We start from the raw sequence: 12651 nt of genomic DNA on the forward strand, positions 1-12651 counted from the left end.
AGAATAGAGTCAAAGTGCAACGTGGGGAAAAAAAAAAAAAAACCCACACAACTTTTACTGTTCCAATTGTGAATATTTCCTGGTCTACCAAGCTACAGAAACAGTTAATTTCTCAGAATAAAAAAAAAAACAAAAAACACAACATCCTATAAAACATGGCAAATAACTTCCATAGACAAAGCATTGCAGAAGTTAATACTAGCAGATTAGCTCATGGGATTTTAGTATTCCTGCATTACACAGTACAATATATGCTATATTTAATAAAAGATGCTCAGCTCAGGTGTAAGCCAATGCAAGGTAGATAAAAAAAAATCCCTAAAATGTACATAGTAAACCAAATTCACCACATTGCAATGCCATGATACAGCATAATGCACAGCAATGTACCAAATCAGCATTACTGCAGATTAAACAGTACCTCACAAAGCATGACCAGCTTCACCCTTAGATTTCAGATATTGTTCTGACAACCGTAGGTTGGGCATCATGTTTGTATTAGACCCCTGTAAGCATCGTAGCAATACAGCTGCGAGGAAGAATGTAAGATCAGACCTACCTCTAGTCTTACTGAGTCACTATTGCTGCTGCAGATGAATCCAATGCCAGCATGAGGAGCAACTAGTGGCATCAATGCCTGCACAAAGCACCTCCCTCAGCGAGAAAGCTCATGCTTCATCTCCATGACTGGGCAGGGTCTGCATGCACTTCAAGCTCCAATACAAATTCTCTATGTGGATACAGACATGAGCATTTGATTCCCTCCCTACATTAGTTGTCAATAATATAGAACTAGGCAACACCCAGAATATGAACAAGTGTGAAAGTGTTTATTGCAAGTAATTGATATGAAAAAAAATAAATCTGGATACACTAAGATACTGCAAGGAATAAACAGGTACAGCTGAACCAGCTGTATATAAAAGGATATAAAGCACTCCTACAGCAATGGACAAGTTATGCAATTCCTATACATTATACAGGATGTCAATATTAAGACTAAAACAAGTCAGATTCCTAGTATATGGTCCTATCAAAGCATTCCTGTCATCAGGATGTTCATCTAATGCAACAACTTTTGAATGATCAGATTCCCAGAATGCCCCTATGAAAACAAGTTTCATCATTTTAATACAAATCACTTAAGCATTAAAGGGAACCTGTCAGCAGAAATTTAGCTTTAAACCTAAAAGTTTCCCCTTCTGCAGCTCGTGGGCTGCATTCTAGCAAGCTTCCTATACTTTGTGCCCCCTTTTCAACCAAATTAAAAACTTTATAAAGTTGTACCTTTTTGTCTGCAATTCTTGTAAATTATCCATGGGGTGGGCTGTGTGGTGTCTGTTACTGTCCCTCCTGCCAATTTTCACCGTCTCCAACGCTCCATTTCGTACATCAGGACGCCGCCCACTGCGCCCGAAGTACCGTGCACACGAGGACTGCTGGTGATGTGGTCGCAGGCACGAGATTATGGGTGGTGCTGTGATTGCATCACAAGTGCCCGCCCATAATCTGTGTAAGTCGCTCAGATCCTCTGCGCGTCTCCTCGTAGCCTGTGGTGTCTTGCTCCACTCCTCCCATCTATTTCTTGCTGCAGGGTAAGATTGGAAAGGTGACATCAGGTCATCTGGCCAGCGCAGAACGCTGGAGGCAAAGGGGAGAGCGCGGCCACGAGATTATGCGCGGGCACTTGCGATACAATCACAGCGCCGCCCATAATCTCGTGCCTGCGACCACATCACCAGCAGTCCTCGTGTGCACGGTACTTCGGGCACAGTGGGCGGCGTCCTGATGTACAAAATGGAGCGTTTGGGACGGTGAAAATTGGCAGGAGGGACAGTAACCGACCACACAGCCTGCCCCCATGGATAATTTACAAGAATTGCAGACAAAAAAAAAAAAAAAAAAACACAAAAAAAAAAGGGTACAACTTTATAAAGTTATTAATTTGGTTGAAAAGGGGGCACAAAAAGTATAGGAAGCTTGCTAGAATGCAGCCCATGAGCTGCAGAAGGGGAAACTTAGGTTTAAAGCTCAATTTCTGCTGACAGGTTCCCTTTAAGAACCAAACCTACATCCTGAAACAGTCTCACCACAACTGCTGTACAAGAGTGGCATGATAAAAGCGTCAAACATATTTCCAGGGATGAAGAGCTTGCATGTGAATTCAGCCAATTTTTGAATAGGCAAATTTCAGCTACAATGGCATGAAAATGATTGAGCTGGTTTCTATAAGGACACGCTGGTGTTAAATGAAAGGAGATAACAGGTTTGCCTTACAAGAGACTGAAATATGGCTTGTACTAACTGAAATACACAGGGGGCAGATCTAGAAATCTTGGGGCCCCATAGCAGAAGTTCTGGGCCAAATGACATCACAACAATGTACGTTACCTGCTGCACTGAGACATCACATGTCAGACACCAGGATGATTGAGGCATTGGACATTGCTTTCAAATGTTTCAGCAACAATACAGGCTCATGGGCCACATAGCAACATGCCACTGAATTAACAGCCCAAAATGGTTACATTTATGCTATGCCAATATATTGTGTTCACCCCTGAAGCTCCAGATATAAGTTAGGATAAGTTTACATGTCCAGTAGCATTTTGTTGGGGGTATTAAAAAAAAAAAAGTTACTACCAAATTTTTTTTTATTTTTTTTTTTTTGAGTCTATAGATAACTGATCCAATAACTGATTGCCATTTATCTTATAGCAATCTGATAAGCAGTTAGCCAAACAAATGAAAAGAAGCAGACCACAAAGCTACAATAAGGGTATGTGCGCACTAGGCGTTTTTTTCACGCTGCGTTTTTATGTGCGTTTTTGTCTAAAAACGCACCCGCGGCTAAAAAAACGCGGCAAAAACGCATGCGTTTTTGCCGCGATTTGGTGCGTTTATTGCTGCGTTTTTGCTCACTGCGTTTTTAATCAGTGCACAATGCCATTAAAGATTGTTGAAAAAAAAAAAAAAAAAAAAAGGTCTGATGTAATTTCCTTCTTCAAAATGTTCATTGTATGCAGGAGAGCAGACAGCAGCTGCAGAACTACAAGTCTCAGCATCCTCCATTCACTAGTGTATGCAGGAGAGCAGACAGCAGCTGCAGAACTACAAGTCTCAGCATCCTACATTCACTAGTGTATGCAGGAGAGCAGACAGCAGCTGCAGAACTACAAGTCTCAGCATCCTCCAGTCACTAGTGTATGCAGGAGAGCAGACAGCAGCTGCAGAACTACAAGTCTCAGCATCCTACATTCACTAGTGTATGCAGGAGAGCAGACAGCAGCTGCAGAACTACAAGTCTCAGCATCCTACATTCACTAGTGTATGCAGGAGAGCAGACAGCAGCTGCAGGACTACAAGGCTCAGCATCCTCCATTCACTAGTGTATGCAGGAGAGCAGACAACAGCTGCAGAACTACAAGTCTCAGCATCCTCCATTCACTAGTGTATGCAGGAGAGCAGACAGCAGCTGCAGAACTACAAGTCTCAGCATCCTACATTCACTAGTGTATGCAGGAGAGCAGACAGCAGCTGCAGGACTACAAGGCTCAGCATCCTCCATTCACTAGTGTATGCAGGAGAGCAGACAACAGCTGCAGAACTACAAGTCTCAGCATCCTCCATTCACTAGTGTATGCAGGAGAGCAGGCAGCAGCTGCAGAACTACAAGTCTCAGCATCCTACATTCACTAGTGTATGCAGGAGAGCAGACAGCAGCTGCAGGACTACAAGGCTCAGCATCCTCCATTCACTAGTGTATGCAGGAGAGCAGACAGCAGCTGCAGAACTACAAGTCTCAGCATCCTCCATTCACTAGTGTATGCAGGAGAGCAGGCAGCAGCTGCAGAACTACAAGGCTCAGCAGCCTCCATCCAGGACTGTATGCAGTTTTTTGCCCAAAAAGAAAAAAAAAAAAAAAATGACATGGGCTTCGCCATATTTTTGTATGCTAGCCGGGTACAGCAGGCAGGTACGGGCTGCCCCCAACCCCCAGCTGCCTATTTGTACCCGGCTGGGAACCAAAAATATAGAGAAGCCCTTTTTTTTTTAATTATTTCATGAAATTAAAAAAAAAAATGACGTGGGCTTCGCCTAATTTTTGAGTCCAGCCGGGTACAACTAGGCAGCTGGGGATTGGAATCCACAGTGCAGGGTGCCCATGCTTTCTGGGCACCCCCACTGCGAATTGCAGTCCGCAGCCACCCCAGAAAATGGCGCTTTCATAGAAGCGCCATCTTCTGGCGCTGTATCCAACTCTTCTAGCTGCCCTGATGCCGGGTGGGTAGCTAGGTAATAATGGAGTTAGGGCTAGCTGTATATTATCAGCTAGCCCTAAGCCCGAAATTCATGGTATCACGCCAATATTAGACATGGCCACCATGAATTTCTAGTAATGATAAAAAAAAAAAAAACAGAAAAATATTTTTATTAGAAATAAAACAACACAATTAGTGACTCCATCTTTATTGAAATAAACCCCCCTCCGCAGTAATCCTGGGTCAGGGTCCCGCGCCGTCCAATCCGGATCCAATATCATCTGATCGGTTTGCTGGAAGGCAAAGCGATCAGATGATGTGTCAGGTTAAACTACGTGACATGACACAGCTGATTGTATAAAAGCCGGTTATACAATCAGCAGATGCATCAGTAGAAAAAAAAAAAAAATAATAATACTCACTTATGTGCTGTGCTGATTACCGGCAGCTCCTGGAGCGATCGATTGGACAGGAGTCTGATCCCGTCTGATCGCTGCAGCAGCTGCCGGTAATCAGCTGATGAAGTCCCCTGACGGCAGGATCAGCTGATAGCCGGCCGGCGCGAAAAAGCCGGCGAGACTACGATCAGCTGATGCGTCAGGTGACTGCATCAGGTGATCCACCGCCAGGTCCTGCAAGGTCCTGCCCCGGGGAGACTGCACACAGCCAGAGCGGCGGGACCGGGAGGAGATGGGAGCGGGCATGGCACCGGGACCCTGCGGACAGGTGAGTATATATGACATTTTTTTTTTTTCTACTGTTCACTTTGATTTTCGCCGCTGCCTCCACCTCCCGCCCAGACATGGCGCCGCACGGAGCTGACATGCACAGGACGGGAGGTGGACGCAGCGGTGACGGTGCCGGGAGGATTCATGCTTCTGTGTTTACCAACAGAAGGAATCCTCTTCCTGTACACGTCACTGTAGTGCCCACCCCTTGCGTGTATATCTGCGTTTTTAGTCATAGAAACGCAGCTATATGCGTTTTTCATTGCGTTTTTAACATCTCATTGAATTCAATGAGTGAAAAACGCAGAAATAATTGACATGCTGCGTTTGTGGTCACCACAAAAACGCAGCTAAAAAAACGCTGTGTGGGGACAGCACTTATGAAAACCCATTGACATGGCTGGGGAAGCAATGTCACTGCGTTTTCAGCACAAAAACGCGGTAAAAAACACCGCTAAAAACACGGCAAAAACGCCTAGTGCGCACAAGGCCTTAAAAGTCAGACGCTACAGGCAGGTACAAGAAGGCAACGCAGGAACAGAGCGGTGTTGATAAAGTATGAAAACACCAGATGGAGACATAAGACTGAGTGGGAGACTCCATTTAAACCACTAAAGAAAAATACAAAATCACTACTAGTGGCAGTTTAAAGCATGCAAAGGTTATTTCATTTGAAAAACAAGAGACATTTAAAAAAGGTAAGGTATAAAAAAAAAAAAGTTAACATTAATACTTTACATTATTTTCAGTTATTTGTATTATAATATATTATAATATAATATTATAATATAATATTATAATATAATATTATAATATAATATAATATAATAATATAATATAATAATATAATATAATAATATTATAATAATATAATATAATATAAAATATTATAATATAATATAAATAATATATAATATATATATGACATTTTCCACTCTAAGGCTATGTGCGCACGTGTGCGCTCTGCACCGCACTGAAAAGGTGCGCTTCAGAGCGCAGCTGAAAAGCTCCATTCTGAAGCGCATGGTGCCAGCGAGAACGTGCGCTCTGCCTGCAGCTCCTGCCATAGACAGAGCAGGAGCTGCCGGCAAAGCGCACGGAAGTAGTGACATGTCACTTCTTGAACGCAGCGCTTCAGGCAGCAGCCGAAGCGCTGCGCTCTAAGACGCCATGTGCGCACGGACCCTGCACAATCTCCATAGACTGTGCAGGGGACGCAGGCCGCATGCAGTTACGCTGCGCTACAAAGCGCAGCGTAACTGCATGAATTATGCACACAGCCTTAAACACTAGGGGGAGCAGCTGCTGAAATCCTGCTGTAGAGCTACTGTTTGACTTATGCATGTTTTCCATGGTATTACACCCCTTAGGCATGATATGACAGATTTACATGGACTGTAAAGTCTGCTCCTTCAGAATCTCACATGCGCACTTACCATTCTTGTCGCATTCTCATCCTTGTGTTTGATTGTCGGCTTCAGACGCGCAATGCGCATGCTAAGAATACTCCTGCGGTTCCGCTCATGCGCAGCATGCGTCCGAACCCAGCAAGTAAACACCAGGATGAGAATGTGGCAAGAATGGCAAGTGCACACACGTGGTATTCTGAAGGAGCAGACATTATGCCGCTCATGCAAATCCATGGTATCACGGCCACAGGGGTGCGATACCATGGAAAGCATGAATATGCCCATGGGGCGATGCGAATGGGGCTAGAGACCTGCTCATTTACATAGGGAATAAGTAATAAAACGTATTTTATTACGTTCATATTACAACACAGGGATGGGTAGGAAGCTCACATGCTCCTGCTTGTATGTTATAACACTTGACCTGATCCATTTAACCCCTTCCTGACCTTGGATTTACTGTGTACATCCTGTTTCTGTTCATCTGGGGCTTCCTGACCTTGGAAATACCCAGTGGCTATCAAGCAAGCACAGAAGCTTTAGACATGATTGCAGCTGGGAACTATGCGCAACACTCCCCCCCAAAAAAAAATAAGAAACAAAAGCCCCAGCCAGGGATGGTCTCCACACCATCCCTGGCTGTTGAACCCCCTAAATGATGCTATTGATCTCAATCACAGCAATTTGGGGGCGGAGATGAAAAACCTTTTCAATAAAATTGTTTTTATGGTGTAAGAACAATATACAACACAATGACATGGCATCCCCAAACAATTTCAACTAAATCTGAACTCAAAGATGGCACTCTTCCCTCCACTGTGCCTCAAGAGATGTTTTCAACCACATATGGAGTATTGACAAACAGGAGTTGTATGGCCCATCATCTCCTGTTGCCCTAGTAAAAGAAAAATTTGGAGTTAAAGCAGCATTTTTGTGATGAAATTGTATTTTTTAATTTGTTATAAAAATTCTGTGAAGCACCTGGGTATTCAAGGTGCTCATTAAACAACTAGAAAGATTCCTTGAGGAGGAGGGGGGGGGGGGGGGTCTAGTTTCCAAAATGGAGGTCATTTGTAGAAGGTTTCCACTGTCTAGACTCATTAGGGGCTCTTCAAACATAACATGGCATCCGCTAATGATTCCAGCCAATTTTTCATGCAAGTCGTCAAATGGCACTCCTCCCCTTCCAAGCACCACAAGAGATTTCTACATGAGATTGGCATATTCGAGAAATTGCACAACACGTTGAATGGTGCATTTCCTTCTGTTACCCTTATGAAAATGCAAAATTTGGGGCTAAAGTAACTTGTGGGAAAAATTAAAACATTGTCATTTTTCCACATTGCTTTAGTTCCTTTGAAGCACCTGAAGGGTTAAAGTTGTTAGATGTGGTTTTGAGCAGTTTGAGGGGTGCAGTTTAGAATAGTGTCACTTTGGTAATTCCTGCCACCTAGACCCCTCAAAAGGTCTTCAAGTGCAATGCAGTCCCCCAAAAAATGAGTTAATTTTGTTGGCTAAGGCTAGTTTCACACTTGTGTTTAGCGCATTCCGTCACTATGGAGAATAGCGCAGTCCGTTAACGGGCTGCGCTATTCTCCATAGAGTTGTATGGACGACGCACTGTAACGCAAGTGTCTGCGTTGCATCCGCTGCACGACGCAGCGTCGTTATTTTGACGCTGCGTCGGGCGGATGGAACGCTGCATGTAGCGTTTTTCTGCGCTTGGCGGAGTGTCAAAAAAACGCAACCTGCAGGAATCCGTTAGGAGTCTGTTTTTATACTGGACGCCTATGGTGGCGGATTCTGTTAGAATGCGTCATTTGACGGATTCCGTTAACGCAGCTGTCTTTACACAACTGCGCATGCTCAGGTGTAAAGACAAGGGAAAAAAAAAAAAATACAACGGATTGCGTTATTTTGTACGATCTGTAGCATGCGTTGTGCCACTATATGCAACGCATCCGTTGCATGCGTCACACAACGCAATGCTACGGATCCCGTCCAACGCAAGTGAGAAACTAGCCTAAATGAGAAATTGCTCAAACATTGATCCCTTCTAACTTTTTAACAAAAGAGTAATAGTGCACTTACGTAGACACGTAGGAAGTGTTAACTATTTTGTGACAACTGGTTTAAAGGCATAAGAAAAAAAAAAAAAACACCAAGTTTTCAATATTTTTACAAACCAATAAACTTACCACTATCAAAGTACAATATGTCAAAAACAAACATCAGTCACTGGGATCTATTGAAAAATTACAATTACCTCAGTGACACTGGTCAGGAAGGTGAAAGGTGTCAAAGGATGGGTGATGTTAAATCCCAGTGTGTAGAAGGACCTGTGGGCATGACTATCTTGGTTAGTGGGCACATCAGCTTGTTTGGTGGTTTCCTCTTGTTCACTATACTAATGCAAGGGGGGTGGGGTTCTTACCCCCAGGCCTCTGCTTTTATTATAATCAACTCTATGCCCACATGGACTTAGAATAAAATATATTCCTGGTATCAGCTATGTTAGCTGAGGCCACACCCTCTTCTGGTCACATGGGCATGACATCAGCACAGGTCCCTCTGGCATTTAGACATTACAGTTAAAGGTTATTTTTTTTTCCCAGTAAAAAAAAAAAAAATAAATAAATTAATAAATCCCAATTTAAAGGGATCAGGACTTTACTACAAGACTAAGGACTATGAGGCAAGTATTTACCCGATGCAGATCTCTGCCAGCACAGCTCCTGCCAGAAACTCAACTGGATCCATTACTAAAGATCCCTAGAGGAGGGCAGGATTGCACAGTCACAATATTGAAAGAAAATGTATAAAAAATAAACTCCCGTTGAGGCCGCACGAGTCAGCCCTGTCTGCGGTGTGGAGACTAGACCCCTGCAGTTAGCTCTGCTAGCTTAGCATTCATTGATGGGAATTCCCAGTATAAGATGCCACAAGCTTTCCCACCTCGCCATGCAGTGACCCCTCTCCCCCATTGCCACCAGTAATAGGGCGCGTTTAGTGGCCAATACCCATTACTAGTCGCCCCTGTAGCCAGACAGGAGCCAGAGTAAACACGAGCCCTGCAATATTTACATTGTAACAAAACACTGCAGACAGAGCCCGCACGGCAGGAAGCACGGCCGCCTGCACCGGCTGGAGCCGGCATTACTGCGCGGTGCCGGGAACACAAGGAGCGGCCGCCGCCATCTTCCCGCCACTTTCTGAGGGCGTGGCCTGTGGAACCCTGGACCAGGCGGATCTGGCGCTCGGCGCCCGCCATGGCTAGGTATGGCGCAGTGCACGGGCTGTGCCGCTCACTTCTGCAGAGTATTACTGCAATACAAGCATTACATTGCTGCAGAGTATAAAAACCAATGCAATTAAACTACTCCCAACACTTGCAGCGTCTATACTGAGGCCTGCGCACTGCACTATAGAGCATGCCCCTTACCAGTGGAAAAGCCATTGCAGCACTTTGCAGCCTCCCCGCTGTGGAGCGTCTTCACCTATATTTTTTTTTTTCCCTTTTGCACCGCGCCGGTGTTTAGTTGTTGCTGTCCCGTTTCCGTTTTGCACTGAGTCGTGCGCGGGAGCCGGACACTTATACCCCTCCGGCTGCGGCTGATTGGCTGCACCTGCCTCCCGCGCTGCAGGGCAGCTCCAAGGAGTGGGCGGGGCTGGCGGGATGGCGCCGCCGTGTGGTGAGTGTATGCACTGCTATCCAGGGAAGGAGGGTGGCAGCCTGAGTGGCACCCACTGTTCATTACTACACCCTCAGGCTTTCTACGGCTTATTTCCTTGTGCTGAGGGTGAAAGAGGGAGACATTTTGTTTAAGGCCTCATTCAGACATTATATATATATTTATTTATTTTTGCATAACAGAAAAAACTCTTTTAATCATATTCACAACAGCCAACTGAAATCCTGAAAAATGGGATTAAGATGTAGCCGCTGAAAACAGGACATCGTGCTCTGCCTGAAATCATTTTCAGGACTGTTCGCTTTTTGAGGCAGGGTCAAAAGCAAAGATGGCGACATTTTTGTGTCTGCCTCAAGAAGGAGGCCACTGCCCAAAATTAGGCCTCAGTGACTGCAATGGCCCCATTGGCGGATATGCCTGGATCTAATTCTCCAGAGATTCAGATGGAAGTCACCACTGAGCCAATGATATGTGGGAAAAACATTATGTGAACGTCGCCTTAGTGTGAGGACCCGTTTTCACCCATTCTTGGACCTTGCGTCCATTTTTCACTATTGGTGTGCTATCCGTTTTTCTCATATGAAACAAAATCCCTCCAAGCTTCTCCAAATTATAAAGTCAAGACAGCACTCCGATTTCAAGGACGGTGTCAGTGTGCTGTCCATTTTTTACAGACCCATTAATTGGAATGGATTTATTTAATCCGTGACACTGTTCATTTTTGAAAGAACTTGGATCTGATAAAAATGGATGCAGTACGGATGGTGTGTCTCTCTATATCTGTTTTTTAGGGGGGGGTTTCACTCCTGTTGAAATGGAAAAATGTTCACGTGAAGTAAGACATTGAGTAAAATTGTTCAGTTTTTCTCACAGATGGCACTCAGTCATGTAAGATACATTTGAATGAAGGTACTAGAATGTCTCTTTCACACGTCCGTGCAAAACACTAACAACCGTGGTGAAGGTGCGTATGTGTGTGTCGTACGTATGCTGTCCCTGTGCTATCCGTGTGACATCTATATAGCACACGGACAGCAAGAACTTGTATACTTACCTGTCTCCGGCGCTGCTGTTACTTCCGAGTCCACACGTGCAGTGAATATGCATGAGCTTAATGAGCAGGCTCAGAAGCGACAGCAGAGACAGCGACAGCAGCGCCAGAGACAGGCAAGTATAAAAATTCTTTATTTTTATGTGACCTTTGTTTTCCAGGGTACGTGTCACACCGATGTCACATGGATCACATCACTGTGCGGTCTGTGTGACACCCATGCTGCCGGAGAAAAGGAACATGTCGCCGTGTGGAGCACACAGACATGCATGTGGATGGGGGACATTGTTTTAGGATGGGGCCCAGGGCGGGTGTTATTATTACTGGAAGATCACAAGACGAGGGGGACTAGTATTGGAAGGCCCAGGACAGAGGACATTGTTACTGGAAAGGGCCCAGGATGGGGGAGATTAATACTGTAAGGATCCAGGATGGGGGACGTTATTACATGGGGGGGGTGAACACACGCCTATAGGATCTAAAACTCTGCAAAGGCCCATACATCTGACGAAGATGCATGTGAGGGGCCCAGGTCCAAATTTTGAACGAGGGCCCTTCAGACTCTAGTTACATCACTGATATTATATAAATTTTGGCTGCTATATATATATATATATAGTATATATATATATATATACAGTTATATGAAAAAGTTTGGGCACCCCTATTAATATTAACCTTTTTTCTTTATAACAATTTGGGTTTTTGCAGCAGCTATTTCAGTTTCATATATCTAATAACTGATGGACTGAGTAATATTTCTGGATTGAAATGAGGTTTATTGTACTAACAGAAAATGTGCAATCCGCATTTAACCCCTTAACGACCTTTGACGTACTGAGTACGTCATGGTGACATGGTGCTAAACGACCCATGACGTACTCAGTACGTCATGGCGATATCGCGGTCCCGGAGCCCCGGGGAGTGAAATTTGTTTAATTAAACGGTAGATTCGGGAAGGAGGGGACCTCTGCCTGACCTCAGGAGGGGTGGTGCCTCCTCCCCGAACCTACAGAGGCTGTGATTGGCTTACGAACGCCGCTCAGCCAATTACAGCCACTGTAATGTTCCAGCCATTGAAAATGGCTGGAACATTGAAATCCAGCCCTGATCAGTGCTGCTGTAGCACTGGCCATTGGCTGGAGCTGGGTGATCGATGCTTCACCCGCCCCCAGCTCTGATTGGAGAGACCGGTCTTGTGACCGCTCTCTCCAACCAATGTGGATCTGCGGCCTGTGACCGTCCCTGGAAGCCGAGGAGAGCGGTAAGTTGCTGTCCCCGCCGCCCGCCCCTGTCCCCGCCGCCCGCCCCTGTCCCCGATCCACCGCCCCTGTCCCCGATCCACCGCTGTCCCCGCCGCTGTCTCCGATCGCCCCGCCGCTGCTCCCAATCCACCGCTGTCCCCGGCGCCACGCTCCTGATCCACCGCTGTCCCCGGCGCCATGCTCCCCGCTCCACGGCTGTCCCCGCCGCTGCTCCCGATGCACCGCTGTCCCCGCCGCTGTCTCC

The 12651-nt window shown here is 45.5% G+C and overlaps 1 protein-coding gene across 4 annotated transcripts in view; it reads right to left on the reverse strand.

The window, feature by feature from the left end:
* Positions 1-9961, reverse strand: part of CPEB1 (cytoplasmic polyadenylation element binding protein 1) — a 110178-nt gene extending 100217 nt beyond the window's left edge. For 2 of the 4 annotated variants that reach the window (XM_075345645.1, XM_075345644.1), the window contains exon 1: positions 560-636. In XM_075345645.1, coding sequence (XP_075201760.1) covers positions 560-631 — 72 coding nt within the window. In that variant the 5' untranslated portion in view covers positions 632-636. Of the gene's footprint in view, positions 1-421; positions 445-559; positions 637-9841 lie in introns of those variants that run through there. The other 2 variants (XM_075345647.1, XM_075345648.1) reach the window with 2 other exon arrangements.
* Between the last annotated feature and the right edge of the window lie 2690 nt (positions 9962-12651).

Source organism: Anomaloglossus baeobatrachus, chromosome 4 (assembly GCF_048569485.1).
Source record: "Anomaloglossus baeobatrachus isolate aAnoBae1 chromosome 4, aAnoBae1.hap1, whole genome shotgun sequence".
Lineage (NCBI taxonomy): Eukaryota > Metazoa > Chordata > Amphibia > Anura > Aromobatidae > Anomaloglossus > Anomaloglossus baeobatrachus.